This window comes from Salvelinus alpinus, chromosome 9 (genome assembly GCF_045679555.1).
Source record: "Salvelinus alpinus chromosome 9, SLU_Salpinus.1, whole genome shotgun sequence".
NCBI classification, from domain to species: Eukaryota; Metazoa; Chordata; class Actinopteri; order Salmoniformes; family Salmonidae; genus Salvelinus; species Salvelinus alpinus.
Genome location: NC_092094.1, coordinates 70166654 through 70189696, shown reverse-complemented (window position 1 = coordinate 70189696; position 23043 = coordinate 70166654). Strand labels below are relative to the sequence as shown.

The 23043-nt window shown below is 41.9% G+C and overlaps 1 protein-coding gene across 2 annotated transcripts in view; it reads left to right on the top strand.

Moving 5' to 3' along the window:
- LOC139530547 (connector enhancer of kinase suppressor of ras 1-like) overlaps positions 1-23043 on the top strand; it is a 78324-nt gene that overhangs the window by 19207 nt on the left and 36074 nt on the right. Inside the window, exons 5-6 of one of the 2 annotated variants that reach the window (XM_071327056.1) lie at positions 11800-11841; positions 15843-15962. In XM_071327056.1, the coding sequence (XP_071183157.1) occupies positions 11800-11841; positions 15843-15962 (162 nt within the window). The remainder of the gene's footprint in view (positions 1-11799; positions 11842-15842; positions 15963-23043) is intronic. The other variant, XM_071327057.1, reaches the window with a different exon arrangement.

The following is a 23043-nucleotide window of genomic DNA, read 5'->3' as shown; positions in this document are numbered from 1 at the left end:
TGTCATTTTAGTGGGGATTTTTTTATGAAGTTACTTAGATTGACGTACATGAGTCAATAGACTCCTAAGGATTCTAAATCCGACACCAGTGTCAACGACGACTCCTCACTTTGATCACTCATGCTACAGTATACAATGAAGGGAAATGAGACATTTTGAATTTAAAATATTAATTGTTTCTCGATAATGCAAAGCGTTCTACAGCCTTTGCCTTACATCATAAGTTAGCATTTGTCGTTCATTAAGGTGAAGTTTTATTGTATTTAGTATTTGGAGTAATTGAGTTAGGAAATGTCGAAAGTAATGATCAAATATAGAGCAAGGAGAAAATGAACTCTTGCTTTTTGTAGTCCCTTCACCATCATTTAAAGAGATATATGCTCCTAATATTTCACATGGGTTGGTTCAGTGCAGTCCTGGGTTCAAATACGGTTTGAATTCATTTAAAATGCTTAAGCTGGGCTTGATTGAGCTTGCCTGGCGCAATGGAAGTAATATAATAGTCGCAAAAAAGCAAACCCTACCCATCTGGTACTTTAGACAGTCTGAAGCAAACGCTAAATATATTGGAAATATTTGAAATAGTTGTTGAACCCAGGTCTGGGTTGTTTGGTGTTAGTGTGTTGAAGAAGTGTAATGAGATCCACCCTAGGTATGACCCTCTGTCTTTTAATAGGTTGTTCCTGTCTGCCCTGCTAACAGGGAACACGTTCTGTCTAATTTAAGGTCAAGAGAAAAAATACACACGAAGAGGCACAGTGACAAAGTGAACAGAGGTACATAGAAAACAGACATGGGTTCAAATACCCGTTTTTTTTCTGGATCAAGAAGGGGCTTACAGTGCCTTCAGAAAGTATTCATATCCCTTGACTTATTCCACGTGTGTTGTGTTACAGCCTGAATCCAACATAAAACATTTAAAAAAATGTCTTACCCATCTACACACAATACCCATTTTTTAAATAAATTTATGTTTTCAAATTTATTGAAAATGAAATAGAATAATCTCATACAGTACCAGTCAAAAGTTAGGACACCTACTGATTCAAGGGTTTTTCTTTATTTGTACTCTGTGTGCAAAGCTGTTATCAAGGCAATGGGTGGCTACTTTGAAGAATCTGAAATATAAAATATATTTAGATTTGTTTAACACTTTTGTGGTTAGTACATTGTTCCATATGTGTTATTTCATCGTTTTGATGTCTTCACTATTATTCTACAATGTAGAAAATAGTAAAAATAAAGAAAAACCCTTAGGTGTGTCCAAACTTTTGACTGGTGCTGTAAGTATTCAGACCCCTGAGTCAATACTTTGTAGAAGCAACATTGACAGTGATTACAGCTGTGAGTCTTTCTGGGTAAGTCTCTAAGAGCTTTCTACACCTGTATTGTGCAACATTTGCCCATTTATTATTTTCAAAATCCTTCAAGCTCTATCAAATTGGTTGTTGATCATTGCTAGACAACCATTTTCAGGTCTTGCCATATATTTGTATGTATACTGAACAAAAAATATAAACAGAACATGCAACAATTCTAAAGGTTTTACTGAGTTACAGTTCATAGAAGGAAATTAGTCACTTGAAATAAAGAAATTAGGATGTGGACGTCCTGGGCTGGTGTGGTCTGCGGTTGTGAGGCCGGTTGGATGTACTGCCAAATTCTCTAAAACGACGTTATGGTCGAGAAATTAACATTAAACGATCTGGCAACAGCTCTGTTGGACATTCCTGCAGTCCGCCTGCCAATTGCACACTCCCTTAAAACTTAAGACATCTGTGGCATTGTGTTGTATGACAAAACTGCCCATTTTAAAGTGGGCTTTTATTATCCCCAGCACAAGGTGCACCTGTGTAATGATCATGCTGTTTAATCAGCTTCTTGATATGCCACACCTGTCAGGTGGATGGATTATCTTGGCAAAGGAGAAATGCTCACTAACAGGGATGTAAACAAGTTTGTGCACAACATTTCAGAGGAATAAGCTTTTTGTGTGTATGCAATATTTCTGGGATCTTTTATTTCAGCTCATGGAAAATGGGGCCAACACTTTCCATGTTGCGTTTCATATTTTTGTTCAGTACAGATTTAAGTCAAAACTGTAACTTGGGTTACTCAGGAACATTTACTGTTTTCTTGGTAAGCAACTCCAGTGTAGATTTGGCCTTGTGTTTTAGGTTATTGTCCTGCTGAAAGGTGAATTAATCTCCCAGTGTCTGGTGGAAAGCAGACTTAACCAGGTTTTCCTCTAGGATTTCGTCTGTGCATAGCTCCATTCCTTTTCATTTTTTTTATCCTGAAAAACTCCCCAGTCCTTAACGATTACAAGCACACCCATAACATTATGCAGCCACCACTATGCTTGAAAATATGGAGAGTGGTATTCAGTAATGTGTTGTATTGGATATGCCCCAAACACAACACTTTGTATTCAGGACAAAAAGTGAATTGCTTTGCCACTTTTTTTGCAGTATTACTTTAGTGCCTTAATGCAAACAGGATGCTATTGGAATATTTTGATTTATGTACAGGCTTCCTTCTTTTCACTCTGTTAATTAGGTTAGTATTGTGGAGTAACTACAATGTTGTTGATCCATCCTTAGTTTTCTCCTGGCACAGCCATTAACCTGTCTGGCCCCGGGGTTCCGCTAGCGGAACTCCTCCCACATTCCACTGAAAAGGCAGAGCGCGAAATTCAAAAAATATTTTTGAGAAATATTTAACTTTCACACATTAACAAGTCCAATACAGCAAATGAAAGATACACATCTTGTGAATCCAGTCAACATGTCCGATTTTTTGAAATGTTTTACAGCGAAAACAGCACGTATATTTATGTTAGCTCACCACCAAATACAAAAAAGGACAGACATTTTTCACAGCACAGGTAGCATGCACAAAGCCAACCTAACTAACCAAGAACCAACCAAACTAACCAAGAAACAACTTCATCAGATGACAGTCTTATAACATGTTACACAATAAATCTATGTTTTGTTCGAAAAATTTGCATATTTGAGCTATAAATCAGTTTTACATTGCAGTTACCATCACAGCTACCGTCAGAAATAGCACCGAAGCAGCCAGAGTAATTATAGAGACCAACGTGGAATACCTAAATACTCATCATAAAACATTTCTGAAAAATGCATCGTGTACAGCAAATGAAAGACAAGCATCTTGTGAATCCAGCCAATATTTCCGATTTTTAAAAAAAGTGTTATACAGCGCAAACACAATATAGCATTATATTAGCTTACTACAATAGCCTACCACACTACCGCATTCATTCATCAAGGCACGTTAGCGAATAAACCAGCAAAATATATTAATTTTCACTAACCTTCATCAGATGACAGTCCTATAACATCAGGTTATACATACACTTATGTTTTGTTCGAAAATGTGCATATTTAGAGCTGAAATCAGTGGTTATACATTGTGCTAACGTAGCATCTTTTTCCCAGAACGTCCGGATATTTTTCTGACTCTCACATATTCTGACCAAATAACTATTTATAAACATGACAAAAAAATACATGTTGTATAGGAAATGATAGATACACTAGTTCTTAATGCAATCGCTGTGTTAGAATTCTAAAAATAACTTCATTACGACATAAGGCTTACGTTATGGCGAGACAGTGCCCAAAACCTGGGCGCAAAACTAATAGTACACAGTTCGACAGATATATGAAATAGCATCATAAAATGGGTCCTACTTTTGATGAGCTTCCATCAGAATGTTGTACAAGAGGTCCTTTGTCAAGAACAATCGTTGTTTGGATTTAGAACGTCCTTTTTCCCTCTTGAATTAGCAAGCACACTAGCCAAGTGGCGCGAAGCTCTCCATCGTCAACAAACACAGACAACGCAACACGCCTAACGTCCCGAAAAAAATTCAATCTAATAAAACTATATTGAAAAAACATACTTTACGATGATATTGTCACATGTATCAAATAAAATCAAAGCCGGAGATAGTAGTCGCCTATAACGACAGCTTTTCAGAAGGCAATTCCAGGTCCATCCTCGCACTTTCCAGAAAACAGGAAATGGGTGACACGTCATTCCAAGAGGATTTATTCCACATCAGACCAAGATAAACACATCATTTCTTCTCTCACTGCCTCTTGACATCTAGGGGAAGGTGTATGACGTGCATGTATACTAATACGTATCATGCCCATTTATAGGCAGGCCCTAGAACAGAGCATCGTTTTCAGACTTTCCACTTCCTGGTCAGGAAGTTTGTGCCAAATGAGTTCTGTTTTACTCACAGATATAATTCAAACGGTTTTAGAAACTAGAGAGTGTTTTCTATCCAATAGTAATAATAATATGCATATTGTACGAGCAAGAATTGAGTACGAGGCCGTTTAAATTGGGCACGATTTTCCCCCAAAGTGAAAACAGCGCCCTCTGTCCTCAACAGGTTTTAAACTCTGTAACAGTTTTAAAGTCACCATTGGCATCATGGTGAAATCCAGAAATACTTAATCCCCGGGAACTGAGTTAGGAAGGACGCCTCTATCTTTGTAGTGACTGGGTGTATTGATACACCTTCCAAAGTGTAAATAATAACTTCACCATGTTCAAAGGGATATTCAATGTCTGCTACCAATAGGTACTCTTCTTTGTGTGGCATTGGAAAACCTTCCTGTTTGAAATTCACTGCTCGACTGAGGGACCTTACAGATAATTGTATGTGTGGGGTACAGAGATGAGGTAGTCATTCAAAAATCATGTTAAACACTATTATTGCACACAGATTGAGTCCATGCAATTTGTTATGTGACTTGTTAAGCACATTTTTACTTCTGACCTTAGAGTTGCCACAACGAAGTGATTGAGTACTTTTTGACTCAAGACATTTCAACCTTTTTGTTTTGTATTAATTATAAAAAGAATCGAAAAACATCATTCCAGTTTGACATTATGGGGTATTGTGTGTAAGCCAGTGACAAAAAAAATCGACATTTTAATCTATTTAAAATTTAGTCTGTAACAACAAAATGTGGAAAAAGTCAAGGGGTGAGAATACTTTCTGAAGGCACTGTAGGTGGTGAACGTGGCAGGGGGCGTGGCAGGGGATGCGGTCGGCCCGTTGGCCCTGGTAAATTGTAGAGGCCCCCATTTTAGCTATGTAGAGAAATGTTGGCATTTTAAGACAATTTCTCCAATCAATCAATCAAATGTATTTATAAAGTCATTTTTTACATAAGCTGATGTCACAGTGTGATACAGAAACCCAGCCTAAAACCACAAACGGCAAACAATGCAGATGTAGAAGCATGGTGGCTCGGAAAAAGATTTTAGATTTTTTTATTTTTTTAAGGGTTGAGATTATAACAGTACGTGGCCAAGATGTTCATAGAAGACCAGCAGGGTCAAATAATCAGTGGTTCTAGAGGGTGCAACAGGTCAGCACCTCAGGAGTGAATGTCAGTTGGCTTTTCATAGCCGAGCATTCAGAGTTAGAGACAGCAGGTGCGGTAGAGAGAGTCGGAAACAGCAGGTCCGGGACAAGGTAGCACGTCTGGTAAACAGGTCAGGGTTCCATAGCCGCAGGCTGAACAGTTGAAACTGGAGTAGCAGCACGACCAGGTGGACTGGGGACAGCAAGGAGTCATCAGGCCAGGTAGTCCTGAGGCAAGGTCCCAGGTCCTCCGGGAGGAGAGGGAGAGAGGGAGAATACTTAAATTTACCCAGGACACCGGATAAGACAGGATACTTACTCCAGATATAACAAACTGACCCTAGCCCCCCGACACAAACTATTGCAGTATAAATACTGGAGGCAGATACAGGAGGGGTCGGGAGACAGGGGCCCCGTCCGACAATACCCCCGAACAGGGCCAACCAGGCAGGATATAACAGCCCCCACAGGGATATCTTTAAACCACCAACTTACTACCCTAAGACAAGCCTGAATATAATGAATCTCCCCCACGGCACGAACCCGAGAGGGGCGCATACCCGGAAAGGAAGATCGTGTCAGTGACTCAACCCACTCGTGACGCACAACTCCTAGGGACGGCATGGAAGAGCACCAGTAAGCCAGTGACTCAGCCCCCATAATAGGGTTTGAGGCAGAGAATCCCAGTGGAGAGAGGGGAACCGGCCAGGCAGAGATAGCGAGGGCGGTCCGTCGCTCCAGTGCCTTTCCATTCACCTTCATACCCCTGGGCCAGACTACACTCAATCATAGGACCTACTGAAGAGATGAGTCTTCAATAAAGACTTAAAGGTTGAGACCGAGTCTGCGTCTCTCACATGGGTAGGCAGACCATTGTAGCATACGTGTAGGTATGTACGGCAGGACCAAATCAGAGAGATGGGTAGGAGCAAGCCCATGTAATGCTTTGTAGGTTAGCAGTCAAACCTTGAAATTAGCCCTAGCCTTAACAGGAAGCCAGTGTAGAGGCTAGCACTGGAGTAATATGATCAAATTTTGGGGTTCTAGTCAAGATTCTAGCAGTCGTGTTTAGCACTAACTGAAGTTTATTTACCACCTTCATGGTAATTTACCACCTTCATGCGTGCAGTCTGTGTTATGATGGGGTCTAAAACCAGACCGAAGCGTTTCGTATACATTGTTTGTCTTCAGGAAGGCAGTGAGTTGCTGCGCAACAGCCTTTTCTCAAATCTTTTTGAGGAATTGGAGATTCGATATATACCGATTACATTTTTTTATTTTATTAATTTAAAAATATTTTGTTGTATTTTTTTTGTTGTTGTATTTATTACACTTTTATTATTATTATTTTTTATTTATGTTTTTATATTTCTGGGTCATGGTTTGGATTTTTCAAGAGAGGCTTTATTTCTGCCACTTTTAGTGAGTTTGGTACACATCCGGTGGATAGAGAGCCGTTTATTATGTTCAACATAGGAGGGCCAAGCACAGGAAGGAGCTCTTTCAGTAGTTTAGTTGGAATAGGGTCCAGTATGCAGCTTGAAGGCCATGACTATTTTCATGAATGTGTCAAGAGATATTGGATTTAAAAACTCTCCCTTGGTCCTGGCAGTGTTGTGCAGACTCAGGACAACTGAGCTTTGGAGAAATACGCAGATTTAAAGAGGAGTCTGTAATTTCATTTCTAATGATCATGATCTTTTCGTCAAAGAAGTTCATGAATTTAGCACTGCTGAACTGAAAGCCACCCTCTCTTGGGGAATGCTGCTTTTTGACTAGCTTTGCGACAGTATCACATTTTTGGGGGGATTGTTCTTATGTTCCCCAATTAAGGTATACTTAGCGATATGATGTAGATGCAGAAAGTAAATGCCATAGTGGGTCAATTTGCGCAACAACTACGAGTGTTGAAGCATTAGGCTCAACTTCTCCACTGTTTTGGTGCCCTGGCTTCCACACCTTGCACCTGCGCAGATACTGTGTGTGACTGTGTTAGAGCGAAGTCTTGCATCTCTAGTTTCAATGTCTGCGGTGCTGCTCGTAGCAACACAATTTCGCTGAGTCTACCTTTAACGCGCAGGGACATTTTTGTCATTTTTAAAGCAAATTTCCTGCAATTCTACAGATATTGCCATGCAGTTGAGAGAACATTGTGCAGTTTTAAAGCATATTTTCTGCAATTCCATGCATTTTGCCATGGCTAATGCTGTGTTCTTTTGCTCAAGCATAATAACCAAATCTATACTGCTAAAATCATTGTTTTGGACATTTTCATGTGTCCTTTGCTGTCAAAGATTATATTCTTTAAAAAATATACAGTGGCCAGTTTATTAGGTACACCACCCCGTTCACACATGGTTATCTCCTACAGACAGTGAGTCACATGGCCATGGCTTGTTATATGAAGCAGGCAGCGACACATTCAGTTACTGTTCGATTGAATGTTAGAATGGGGGAAAACAAGTGACCTAAGCGACTTTGAGCGTGGTATGATCGTCAATGCCAGAAGCTCCGATTCCAGTATCTCATTAACGTCTCCTGGGCTTTTCACACAGACAGTCTGTCTAGGGTTTACCGAGAATGGAGCGACAACCAAAAAACATCCAGTCAGCGGCAGTCTTGTGGGCGTTGATGAGCAGTTGAAGGAGAATGGCAACAATCGTGCAAGCTAACAGGTGGGCAAATAACGGCACAGTACGACAGTGGTGTGTAGAATGGCATCTCGGAATGCACAACTCGCTGGTCCTTGTCACGGGTGGTCTATTTTGCAGCAAACAGACACACCGGGTTCCACTACTATCTGCTAAAACAAGAAGAAGCCGCTCCAGTGGGCACGCGATCACCAACACTGGACAATTGAGGAGTGGAAAAATAGTTAGCATTGAAAGCATTTTTCCATCCTGAAAAATATCAGATAAGGGGAACTTGAGGGAACATATAACACAACAATTACATACTTATTTAATTTATTTCAGAAACAAAGTTATCCAATGCCCCTTTGTGAAAAAGTAATTGCCCCCGTACACAGGTTCTTACTGTGGAATGCAGTGTTTGGTTTTCGCCAGGCATAATGGGACCAATGTCATCCAAATGTTCTATTTTTTTAATCATTTGTCCGTAGAACATTCTTCCAAGAGTCTTGATCATCATCCAGGTGCTTCAAGGTGCTTTTTGGCAAACTTGAGTTAACTTTTTGGATGACATGGGTCCCATTTATGCCTGGTGAAAACCCAACACTGCATTCCACAGCAAGAACCTTATACAAACGGTCAAACATGGTAGTGATGGTTTGTGGATTCTTTGCTTGCTGAATCATTTCAAATATTATAGCTGTGCTTGATTGAGTTTTGCCTGTTGCAATGGATTCAAGTCCCAAAAAGTGCAAACATCAACCACGACAGGCAGGCAGGCTAAAGCAAATTCTCAGTATTTGAAAGGTCTGATAGAAACATATTTTCTATTGTAACTGATACAGATTAGATTGTGTTCTCTAGGGAAGAGAGAAGGGATACCTAGTCAGTTGCACAACTGAATGCATTCAACCGAAATGTGTCTTCCGCATTTAACCCAACCCCTCTAAATCAGAGAGGTGCGGGGAGCTGCATTAATCGACATCCATGTCATTGGCGGCCCGGGAAGCAAGTGTTGTTGGGGGGGGGGTTTAACTGACTTGCTCAAGGGCAAAACAGCAGATTTTTCCACCTTGCTGGCTCTGGGATTCGAACCGGCGACCTTTCGGTTACTAGCCCAATGCTCTTAGCCTCCAGGCTACCTGCTGCCATATGAGTGGCAATGTGAATTAAACTATTATTATTATTATTATTATTAGTACTGTTGATCTCATCCCAAGTGGTGAACATACCATATCAAACACGGCGTAATGAGCCACATGATTCACCTGAGAGCCATATGCAATTATGCAAGTTATTTGGATGAGTAGTGATACTGATATTCATGTACCTATGCATGCAGTGGTGGACAAAGTACCCAATTGTCAATGACTCAAGTAAAAGTCATCCAGTAAAATACTACTTGAGTAAAAGGCTCTAAAGTATTTGGTTTTAAATATAGTTAAGTATCAAAAGTTTAAATAATAAATCATTTCAAATTCCTTATATTAAGCAAACCAGACGGCACCATGTTCTTGTTTTTTCATTTACAGATAGCCAGGGGCACACTCAGACATAATTTACAAGCAAAGCGTTTGTGTTTAGTGAGTCCCCCAGATCAGAGGCAGTAGAGAGGACCAGGGATGTTCTCTTGATAAGTGTGTGAATTGGACCATTTTTCCTGTCTTGCTGAGCATTCAAAATGTAACATACTTTTGGGTGTAAGGGAAAATGTACGGAGTGAAAAGTACATTTATCTTTAGGAATGTAGTGAAGTAAAAGTTGTCAAAAATATAAAAAGAAAAGTACAGATACTTAAATTTTTTTAGGGTATTTTTTACTTTTTACTAACCACATCTGTTTCCTAGACAACTACGAAGCACACACAACATCGATACCACACATGTAGATGAAGCACCGGTGTCCTGGCTAAATTCCAAATCTTTCCCTCATACCATCATGGCCACCTAATCATCCCCAGCTTCCAATTGGCTCATTCACCCCCCCCCCTCTCCTCTCCCCTGTAACTATTCCCCAGGTTGTTGCTTTAAATGAGGAAGTGTTCTCAGTCAACTTACCTGGTAAAATAAGGGTAAAATAAATACATTTGACATAACTATATGGGAAAAGTGAACATAATGTTTGAGTAGTTTTGCCTAACCTTGTGTTAGAGTAGGGGGGACTGTCTGATTTGCTGCGAGCACAGACACATATTTTCTCTGAAACTTGTTCCATGTATCTAACAGTTCCTACTCAATCTTTCATTAAATTCCAATGAAGGCGCGGTCCGTGTGTGAGACTGCACACAGCCCGAAGACCAAGTTTCACGAAGGCTTTATTTATTATAAAAGCAATGGAGTCTTTTAATATTCACTCTTCGGCTAAGACGCAACCACAGTTTGTGCGGAACTCATGTTGAGGAAAATTTGAACAGAGAAGTGGAGGGGCCTGTTATGGACAGGGCTGGGTGGTGGGTGCTGTGGTGCTTTGGGTCTGGCGTGTATCCATGCAGTACACAAAGAGGAAGTGACACTGAGAAGTGAGCGTAGATTTACACTTGTGCTTTCTCTCACCACACCTAAGAGTAGTTTCAGGGCAGGCAGATGTTCACCCGGGTTTGTGTCCCAAATGGTACCGTACTTCCTATGTATGAAGGGATATGTAGGGAGTAGGGTGCCAATTGGGACACAGGCCCAGATATGTCATATCCTGTTCTGTGGGTTCACAAATACAGAAGAAAAATGTATCATAGAGGAAGTTGTCATTAGCAGCCTTAGGGGGAAGTTTAATCAATATCAGTCATAGAGCTATGCTACAATGCGTCCAGTCCTACTCCTTCGATGGTATTAACCCATTGCTAGGGTATTGGGGTTTTCCTGGCTGGTACATGTATACATCGCAAATTGTAGGTATTTGGTATAAGGTGTTGCCTTTCACTTCTAATTTTAAAGTGACGTTCCGCTCCAAAACCAAAGTTTGACCGATGTGTTCAGAGCTCAAAAGCGGTCTAATGTAGATCGTCCATGTCCCAGACCATTTTGTTTTGTAGATGCAGCTATATGCCACAATCCGAAATGAATAAATGTTTTTCCAGATGTGTGGTTCTTCGCGCTGAGGCATATACAACCAATTGCATGGGGTGTGGACCTCGTCATGAAATTTGACTACCTTCTGATGTAAATGAATCCAACTCAAGTAACTCTTTCTCTCTCCCTTTATCTCTTGCTTTCTCTCTCACGCCACACAAGCTTTAATTCGCTAACTCTAATCCTAGCATTCACTGCTTACAGGAGTTCACAGGATTTACCCTCCCTCACAGGGCAACCCAGTTAAACACACACACACACACACTCTGTATCTCAGGGAAAAAATGTACCTCTATGTTGACATAACCTGGTATCCACATTGCGTAACAGTGACTTTGAATACAAATGGTCTGCCTCTCTAAAAAGGTGTGTTTGTCAATGAAATGACGAGTAAGGTAAATACCGTGAGTGGCCTGGATGGCATGTGTCTCAGTTAGTGTTAGCAGAGAGGCTTGTGGGTTTTGTAGTGCTCCTAGTACTCTTGGATTGTCCACTTCCTGGTCTTTGGGAATGCCTCAGGCCTTTTTTAACAGAGAAAGTGGGACATGAAACCATCAGATCGTCCAATTGTCACATTATACTGCTCTCTGCAAATGGTTTTTCTGTCTCAGCGGGTGTTTGTATATTATTTGTACGGTTTACGCCTGTCCCTGATCTTGTTGTTTTCACTGTGCTCTGTTGACAGGATTCAACAGTTTACGAGAAAGAAAAGGACATCATCTCCATCGTGAGTACACTCATAGCCACTGCCTTTTCTAAAAACTGTTCCTAATTATTAGTTCATTGATTAAATCTCTCCCTACTCAAATACACTACATGACCAAATGTATGTGGACACCTGCTCGTCTTAATCTCATTCCAAAATCATGGGCATTCATATGGAGTTGGTCCCCCTTTGCTGCTATAACAGCTTTCACTCTTCTGGAAAGGCTTTCCACTAGATGTTGGAACATTGCTACAGGGACTTGCTTTCATTCAGCCACGAGCATTAGTGAAGTTCGGGCACTGATGTTTGGCGATTAGGCCTGGCTCGGCAGTTGGCATTCCAATTCATCCCAAAGGTGTTCGATGGGGTTGAGGTCAGGCCTCTGTGCAGGTCAGTCAAGTTCTTCCACACCGTTCTCGACAAACCATTCCTTTATGGACCTCGCTTTGTGCCGAGGGGAATTGTCATGCTGAAACAGGAAACAGCCTTCCCCAAACTGTTGCCTCAAATTTGGAAGCACAGAATCATCTAGAATGTCATTGTATGGTGTTGTGTTAAGATTTCCCTTCACTAAAACTAAGGGGCCAAGCCCTAACCATTAAAATCAGCCCCAGATAGTTTTTCCTCCTCCACCAAACTTTACAGTTGGCACTATGCATTGGGGAAGTAGCATTCTCCTGGCATCCGCCAAACCCAGATTCGTCCGTCGGACTGCCAGATGGTGAAGCGTGATTCAGCACTCCAGAAAACGCTTTTCCACTGCTCCAGAGTCCAATGGCAGTGAGCTTTACACCACTCCAGCCAACGCTTGGCATTGCGCATGGTAATCTTAGGCTTGTGTGCGGCTGCTCGGCCATGGAAACCAATTTCATCAAGCTCCCGACAAGCAGTTCTTGTGCTGACTTTGCTTCCAGAGGCAGTTTGGAACTCGGTAGTGAGTGTTGCAACTGAGGAAAGACGATGTTTTACATGCTTCAGCACTCGGGTGTCCTGTTCTGTAAACTTATGTGGCCCACCACGTCGTGGCTCAGCCGTTGTTGCTCTTAGACGTTTCCACTTCACAATAACAGCACTTAAAGTTGACCGGGTCATCTCTTGCATGGCAGAATTTTATGAACTGACTTGTTGGAAAGGTGGCATCCTATGACGGTGCCACGTTGAAAGTCACTGAGCTCTTCAGTAAGGCCATTCTACTGCCAATGTTTGTCTATGGAGATTGCATGGCTGTGTGCTCGATTTCATACACCTGCCAGAAACCGATGTGGCTGAAATAGTAAAATCCAGTAATTTGATGGGGTGTCCACATACTTTGGTATATATAGTGTGTATAGTACTAGATGTGCAGTGCAACCCCTCAAAACTATTTTTATTGTAATTGTTTTAATTATAATGCTAACAGCAACTGAATTTGAAGCATTTGATTTTATACATCAAAATATAGGAATGAAACATGGTAAAAGAAAAGTATATTATAAGTAAGCGTAGCTCGTCATATCAGCAGCAGTCTTGTCAGAGGCGGTCTCTTCGCCAAAACTAAGACCGTCACCCAAAACAAAGACTTTTCTGGCGAGTTGTTCTGCATAGTTATTCGAGGAAGGAAAAAGAGGAAGGCTGCACATCACTCTCTAACTTGAGTATATTACCTAATTATTTTCAGATTCTCATTTTACTCTTTTGTAGCTTTGTCAACTATGTGTGTTTTCTATCCCTGTTCACTCCTCTTTCTGTAGGTTTTACACATGTTCCCCACCCCTTGGCTGTCAACCCTTCTAATTTAGTCTACCCTGCATGCACAACCCATGTGGAATTCCTAGTATCAGGCAGCGTTTGGAACTGCCAATCTGCGGTCAAGAAGGCTGAGTTCATGTCAGCCTATTTTGCCCTTAAATCCCTCCACTTTTTGGCGCTGAAGGAGACATGGATTACCCCAAAGAACACTGTTACTCCAGCTGCTCTATCGTCATCTGACTAAGTGTTCCCTAATAGCCCGAGAGCATCTGGATTGTCGCGCTGGTGGCACAATGCTACTAATTTCTCCGAAGTCAAGATTTTTTTATATTTTCCCCCTTTCTAACCTGTCTATCTCCTCATTTGAATTCCATGCTGTCACTGTCACTTGTCCACTCAAGCTTTATATTGTTGCCATCTATCACCCAACATTTGCTCTTCCTTAATGAGCTTGACACCTTGATGAGTTAATTTCCCAACAATGGCTCACCACTCATCGTACTGGGTAACTTCAACATCCTAACACCTGGCTTCGATGAATTTCTTTCTGCATCTTTCTTTCCTCACCTTTCCTTTTTTTACTTTTCCTTTTCCCAGTCCCCTCCCACTCACAAGGCATGCAATGTGCTTGACCTCATCTTTACTAGAGTCTGTTTGCCTACTAATCTCACTACAACCCCCCTCTGTGTCTCTGCTCACTACTTTGTTTATTTTACTTTCCCTCTCTCCAGCAACCTTACCAACTCAGCTCCTACCCAGACGGCCATGCACCATTGCAATCTCCGCTCTCTCTCTCCCATTACTCTCTCATCTTCTATCCTATTATCTCTTCCTTCTGCTAAATCCTTCTCTCCTGTCTCCTAATTCTGCCTCTTCAACCTTACTCTTGTCCCTTTCTGCATCCTTTGACTCTCACTGTCCCCTTTGCTCCTGACCATCTCGGTCCTCCACTCCTACTCAGTGACTGAGTGACTCACTGCGAGCTCATAGAATAGGGCTGCGGGCAGCTGAGCGGAAATGGAGGAAAACTAAACTTCCTGAGTACCTATCATCCTTCCTCTTTACCTTCTCTTGCTTTGTATGCCCTGCTAAAGCTGCTTTCTATCTCTCTACATTTCAAGCTTTTTTTTTAGATGTATCCTCTGCTTTTGACACAGCAGCATCCCATCCTCTTCTCAAGGCTAGACGTCTCAGGCTCTGTACACTCTTGTATTGCATCCTACCTGGCAGGTCGCTCCGAGCAGATGACTTGGAGAGGATATGAGCCTGCACCACATGCTTTCACTACTGGTGTCCCCCAGGGCTCAGTTCTAGGCCCTCGTTTTATCTATACACAAAGTCACTTATTGCGCAAGGTCTCTCCTATCATTGCTGTCGGATGACACTCAACTACTTTTCTCCTTCTCCCCTTCTGACACCCAGGTGACAACACGCATCTCTGCGTGCCTGGCAGACTTTGTTGTCGGCTCACTACCTTAAGCTCAACCTCGACAAGACAGAGCTCCTCTTCCTCCCGGGTAAGGCCTGCCAGCTCTAAGACCTCTCCATCACGGTTGACAACTCGGTATCCCCCTCCCAGAGTTCAAAGAAACTTGGCATGACCCTGGACAACACCCTGTCATTCTCTGCAAAAATCAAAGCAGTGATTCATGCTCTACAACATCCATAGCGTATGACCCTTCCTCACACAGGAAGCGACGCAGGTCCTAATCCAGGCTCGTGTCCTCAACCTTCTCGAATTCTCCCATGTCGCCCCGCTCCTCCGCTTACATCCACTACAAGACTATGGTGCTTTCCTACGGAGCAGCAAGGGGAACTGCTCCTCCCTACCTTCAGGCTATGCTCAAACCCTACACCGCAACACACGCACTCGGCTATGCTCAAACCCTATGGGTGTCAGCTCCTGCTCAGCCCAGTCAAAGCTCTTCTCTGTCCTGGCACCCCAATGGTGGAACCAGCTTCCTCTTGACGCTAGGACAGCAGAATCCCTGCCTACCTTCCGAAATGTCTAAAAACCTACTTCTTCAAATAGTATCTTAAATGAATCCCGGAGAACCCCACCGCCCACACACACACACACACACACAAAAAATCCTAGTAGTATTGACTTTACTGATAAGTACTTTATTGAAACGACTGTGATATGTTGTTGTCTCACCCAGCTATCGTAAGGTGAATGTACTAATTGTAAGTCACTCTGGATAAGATCTGTAGAAATCAAATTGTAGACCCATATAAGATATCAAATAGAAGTGAAACCGTTTTTCATATACAACATCTGTCTGTCCCGTCAGTGTCGTCAGTTGGAGGCAGTGTGTGACGAGATCCTGAACTGCAGTCCAGAGGCGCTCCTTACCCACACTGCCCAGCTGGAGAGTGTTGACCTGGTGCCTGTCTCCCCCGGCGACCACCTGGTAACTGGCCCACTGTCAATGTCAAAAATGTTAACCAACCAATCAGATCTGGGACCGGCTTTGGCTAACCAATCAACTGTTATTGGGCTCTGTCTGTTTCTTCCTTTACCTCTGCCACGTCTCCCTCTACCTTTTGGTTAGGCAGGTTGTTCAGAGACAGAGAAAATCAGAACACCTTCTATTGAGCGCCTCCTGCCTCTGCCTCCTGCCTCTACCTTCTGTCTCTACCTCTATATCTTACTAATCTGACATAAGTCCTTTAGGTCAGCCTGGTCGTCCTTTAGGGATGACTCATGTTGTCTCCATCTCTCTCTGCTCTACATTTCGAACATATTACTTCTCTCACTCTCTGTCCTCCTTATTTCCCTTCTGTTTAATCATCCTCTCTGATAATTTCTTCAAACTTATTGTACACTTTCCTCCAGCTCTCACTCACTCACTCTATGCAATTAGTCCTCACTCAACCTCCAGTGTTATACAGTGCCTTCTGAAAGTATTCAGACCCCTTCACTTTTTCCACATTTTGTTACATTACAGCCTTATTCTAAAATGGATTAAAAAACATTTCCTCAGCAATCTACACACAATACCTCATAATGACAGTGACATTTTGTTTTTAAAAACAGAAATACCTTATTTACATAAGTATCCAGTCCCTTTGCTATGAGACTTTAAATTGAGCTCAGGTGCACCCTGTTTCCATTGATCATCCTTGAGACATTTCCATAACTTGATTGGAGTCCACCTGTGGTAAATGCAATTGTTTGGACATGATATGGAAAGGCACACACCTGTCTATATAAGGTCCCACAGTTGACAGTGCATGTCAGAGCAAAAACCAAGCCACGAGGTCGAAGGAATTGTCCATAGAGCTCCGAGACAGGATTGTGTCGAGGCACAGATCTGGGAAAGGGTACCAAAATATTTCTGCAGCATTGAAAGTCCCCAAGAACACAGTGGCCTCCATATTTAAATAATTTCTCCCCAATTTTGTGATTTACGATCTTGTCTCATCGATGCAACTCCCCAACGGGCTCGGGAGAGGCGAAGGTCGAGTCATGCGTCCTCCGAAACATGACCCGTCAAGCCGCGCTTCTTTAACACCTGCTCGCTTAACCCTGAAGCCAGCTGCACCAATGTGTCGGAGGAAACACCGTTCAACTGACGACCCGAAGTCAGCCTGCAGGCGCCCGACCCGCTATAAGGAGTCGCTACAGCGCAATGAGCCAAGTAAAGCCCCACCGTCCAAACCTTTCCCTAACCCAGATGACGCTGCGCCAATTGTGCACCACCCTATGGGACTCCCGGTCATGGCTGGTTATGACACAGCCTGGCATCGAACCCTAGGCGGTAGTGACGCTGCAACACTGCGGTGCCTTAGACCACTGCACCACCCGGGAGGCTTTTTGCATCCATCATTCTTAAATGGATGAAGTTTCAAAGCACCAAGATTCTTCCTAGAGCTGGCCGCCCGGACAAACTGAACAATTGGGGGAGAAGGGCCTTGGTCAGGGAGGTGACCAAGAACCGGATGGTCACTCTGTCAGAACTCTAGAGTTCCTCTGTGGAGATGGGAGAACCTTCCAGAAGGACAGCCATCTCTGCAGCACTCCACTAATCAAGCCTTTATGGTAGAGTGGCGAGACTGAAGCCACTCCTCAGTAAAAGGCACATGACAGCCCACTTGGAGTTTGCCAAAAGACACCTGAAGACTCTCAGACCATGAGAAACAAAGTTCTCTGGTCTGATGAAGCCAACTCTTTGGCCTTAATGCCAAGCGTCACGTCTGGAGGGAACCTGGCATTCATCCCTGTGGTGGCAGCATCATGCTGTGGGGATGTTGTTCAGCGGCAGGGACTGGGAGACTAGTCAGGATCGAGGCAAAGATGAACAGAGCAAAGTACATCAAAATCCTTGATGAAAACCTTCTCCAGAAAACCTGCTCAGGACCTCCGACTGGGGCGAAGGTTCACCTTCCAACAGGACAACGACCCTAAGCACACAGCCAAGACAACGCAGGAGTGGCTTCGGGACAAGTCTCTGAATGTCCTCGAGTGGCCCAGGCATAGCCCGGACTTGAACCCGATCTAACATTTCTGGAGAGACCTGAAAATAGCTGTGCAGCACCACTCCCCATCCAACCTGACAGAGCTTCAGAGGATCTGTCGAGAGGAATGGTAGATTCTCCCCAAATACAGGTGTGCCAAGCTTGTAGCGTCATACCCAAGAAGACTCAATGCGGTAATCGCTGCCAAAGGTGCTTCAACAAAAAGTACAGAGTATAGGGTCTGAATACTTATGTAAATGTAATATTAAATTTTTTAGCAAAAATGTCTAAACTGTTTTTTCTTTGTCGTTATGGGGTATTGTGTGTAGATTGATGAGGGGGGGGAAATGATTTAATCACTTTTAGAATAAGGCTGTAACGTAACAAAATGTGGAAAAAGTCAAGGGGTCTGAATACTTTCCGAAGGCACTGTAGGTGTCCACTTTTCTCTTTGCTGTTCCATTTTCTCTCGCTCTGACTCAGTTTTTCGTTTTCACTCCGTCATGTTTCACCAACACCCCACTTTTTTATTTTATATTCCCTGGTTCTCTTTCTGTTCACATTTTCAGTTTCCTTCCTCTGACATTTTCGTAGTGCTATAGCATTGTGCCATGGAGTTATTGCCATGGAGACAGCACAACCCAAGACACATACTGAGTGTGACATATTTTGAGTTTACATGAGGGGAAGAAGGCTCATTTCCTGCTCTGCAAGAAAAAAAATAAGCTCAAGTTAGAAATGTATATTCTTATAAATTATACTTACTTATAATGAGGATTAAAGCGTTGACCTTTCATCAAAATGGTGAAAACCAATGGACAGGCACCTAGGAAAACATATTTCAAGTAATGTAAAGAAACAATATCAATATCGTACCGATTTTGCCCATTTCATGTGCTCAAGTAAACTGAAAAGGTGGAAATCGGTTAATTCTCCCCCTTTAGTTGACCATTGGAGGATGATTATGGACCTATACTCCCCCAAGTCTAGTCAGTTTACCGTTGGTGCGGTGACCTGTCAAAGAGTGATTGGTTAGAATGGATCATTGGTATTAGAACTTGGCTGGCATAGAGGATTTACTGCAGTCTGGTGCATGTCACATTGCACTGCAGTGATTTTAAAACCCTGTTGTGTTTTAAATCCACAGTCAGAAGAATCTCATAAAAAAATGAATATAGAATTTCTTTAAAAATCCAAAATGTTGATAATGAGAAACCGAATATAGAAGCTCTATGATTGATCTGCTCTAGCTGCCCAACAGTCTCTTTCTCACCCAGATCTGGGTTCAGATAGTATCTGTATTCTTTCCCGTCCTTTTCATTTTTGGTTGAGCCTGCCTGGAGTGCCAAATCTGCAGTTTTGCAACTTCCATTGGTTCCTTCGCGCCAGGCAAGCTCAATTAAGCGCAGCTAAAGCACCTGAAAAAAAACATATGGGTTGTTCCACCAAATCAGTACCCTTTCACACCAATATAGAATTGTATATGTCAGTTTTTTTAAATGAAGTGCCCTTTTTTAATATAGACCACATGGAAAATTCAATAAATAGATTTTCTACATGAAAAAATACTTCCTAAAGTGAAAAATTCAGCATTTTGACATGTCCCTCTGTGCACCTTCTGTGACTTCTCGGAAGATTTTAACCCGCTTAACCCCAACATTTCGGCAAGTTTTCACCAACATTGTAAGCCCCTCGTTATTGTTTTGCTTTGACAGTCATTTCTGAAGATTCTTATTTATTTCATGTGATTATAATCCTGTCCCAAATGCCTGTCCCTAATTTCAAGGTCAACTTTGTTACGTGAATTCCTTTTGAAACTATTCCTTTTGAAATATATTTTTCAAATGAAACATTTAACTTCTAATAGAGTCCCAGTCCCAGAGGTTGTCTTATATATGGCTATACACAGACAAGTTATATTTGCATGATTTAGCATAATTAATCATTACCATTTTGTTTCATAACATGTGACAAACCAATAGCTCACGAGGCTTCTTCTCTCTAAGCTGAGACCTTCAAACTGAGATATCTTTCATTCTCAAAACAAGGTCTGGGCGTACTGCCAAATTGCAGGTACTTATAGTGAGGATTCAGCCACATGCATGAACACAGAAATTGGTTTATTGAACAGCACGTGAATAGAACATAGAAATGAGTTATAAGAAAAGCACAAACATTAAAATTCCCATTACGTTCCATCCTCTTATCACTTGTGTGATAATAATCATTTTATTTTTATGTAAGAGTTTAGATTTTAGCTTCTATATCAAAATATTCTATACTCCTAAGGGAGGGAACTCAACACAAAAAAAACAGACAATTCATAATTTCAAACCCTTCCTTCTGGGTTGTACAATCAAATTATTATGGTAATACTATAATCATAATAAAGGTTATATTTCTATTAATGGGGGTGAGTATCAAATGCACACACATGCTCAAGGGATCTGTAGATTCAGAGGTGAATACATATTTGTGTTAACCATTGTTTCCATATCTCTTACCACAATCGGGTTGGATTGTCATATGTTTTTTCACTAACTGTCCCTGGGACATCAACTTAGTCAAAATATAAAACCCAGTTGTTTAACAATTCTGCTAAGACTTTCAAAAGGTTGGTGCTTGCTTATCAGCTCAGTGTTCCACATAATGTAAACCGGTTAAGGGTTTAGATGACCTTACCCTCAACTTGTTAAAATGAAAAAAATCCTTCCATCATTACTCATCGTCCGTATCTGCAGGGGGAAATAGGAGCTCATCCAGAGTAGGCAGCTCATTAGTTTCATCATCCTCTGGAGGAGCAGAAAACATGATAGCTGCTGAAATCTTATCAGCCAGAGAGGCACCGATCGCCTTACAGCATGTTAATAACATTTCACAGGGAAGAGAGAGAACACGTTATAAGTTTCACACCAACCTTGATAAGAATGAGGTTGGGGCATGGTTAGTCCAAGCCTCACCTTTTCCAAATCATAATTATAACGATTGATAAATTATCAAACCCAAATTTAGAATGACAGTCCTTAGTGCTTCACGTTGGTTCTATTACTTTCATTTAAGAACCTCAACTTGGCACACCAATACTGACAGAATGTGCATTTACGTTGACATACAGTATATTCATCTTATATTTCTTGCATTAACTTTTCTCATCACTTGTGGTAATGATAGATTGGTATCTCAATGCGTTCTTAGTCTAAATTACTATACATTTCAGTGTGCAGACCTCCACAATCAACCTGATACCCCAAATAAACAATTTTGGATAAGCCTAAATCAATTACGGGCACTGTTGACCAAAGGCACTCGTCCTTCCTGCCATTTCTTCATGTTCTTCTTCAGAAAGGGTTTCAGTTCGTCCTTTTAATGGCACATGTTCAAAGTGGATGGCCCTTGATAATGTCTCTCACCTGAGCCGCCACTATCCTTTACAGTCCATTATGTCTTTGTCCATTTTCCTACCAGTACACCAGCAGCATGAGAGACGTTTGGACTGGATCTCTCTCCAAGGACCCATGTTGCACTCCTGAGAGAAAAAGCATGAGAGAAAAGACAGTTGATAGCTTCGACTGGATGCTGTGTACAGGTTGCTGGCTCGGACTCAGGTCTCACGGTAGAAGTGGTGAAGGACCATTTTGAACGCCATTGTCGCCATTACTTCAGCCGGTTGGAGGGTGTGTTGAGGTTCACATTGTTCTTGGTCAAATTATCTTCCATGCATCTAGATACCATCTATGGTCACCTTCGCCATAACCTCGAGAGAGGACAGACCAGAACAACAGTAGTTGAGGGCATTTCTAATTTACTGTATGGCAAATTATTATTACTATCTGATTCAGGAAATCCAGACTTCCTAAAACAAATGTAAAAGAGAATAACACCACACAGCTGAAACCACCCCCCCCCCCATCCCCCAATTGGCTTATACTCCCTGATCATCTTGGCAATCTCACTGCAGAGTTACAGGTCAGGGAGTCAGAGGGCTAATTGGATCTGGATTTAGATTTTTTTCTCAGGTTTTTGCCTGCCATATGAGTTCTGTTATACTCACAGACATCATTCAAACAGTTTTAGAAACTTCAGTGTTTTCTATCCAAATCTACTAATAATATGCATATCTTTAGCCTCTGAGCCTGAGTAGCAGGCCATTTACTCTGGGCTCCTTTTCATCCGAGCTACTCAATACTGCCAACCAGCCATAAGAAGTCAATCGAGTTTACTGCATCTTGGGCAGGAAGTCTTAATTAACCCATGCATATACAGAATTATACTTCAGACACATGAGATGATACGGTATCCTGTAAACTTGAATAAGACACATTCTAAAGTAAACAATTCTCTTGTAATCTTAATCCTTTTGACCTGTTGCATTGACATACAATTATGTACAAACTGTTCCAAATTTCCCCACTGTGTCTCTCACAGCCTATTTGAGTTCAGCGTTTACTGGCGGCTAACTACTGTTCCGCAAAAAGCTTATCTTAAATCACAAACAACAGATGACTTAAACACGAGAGCAGTGGACCAAGCCTTGAAGAGTGAGTGGCCTCTAATTTAAGTCGCAATGCTCAATCCCTCTGTCTTACTTCTTCAAATTACTAAAATATTGGATTGCTATCTGAAAGCCATTTACCATTCACTTTGGTACTTTCATTAGTCTCCATAATCTGTTTACTTCAACCTTGACTCCCTTCTTCCCAATAGGAAGACCTTCTCAATCTACTACGTATATACATGGCGCACTCTCATGTTAACCTCAGACATGTTATCCTCGTTACGAACGAGACACGTTATCCTCTGAGACATTTTACATGTGACATTTCTGAGACGTTATCTCTACCTTTTAGATCCTACAGCTGTGTTGGACAGACCCCTAGATAACGTTATGATCAACTCCCACACAACTGGAAAACGCAGCTCACATTCACTCCATATTCACACTGGAGCTAGTCCCCTGACAGCTCTCAATCACTCAATTCTTAATAGCTAAATTTCAATCCATGTATTATCCAAATTTCAATCAGCTCTTGTTAT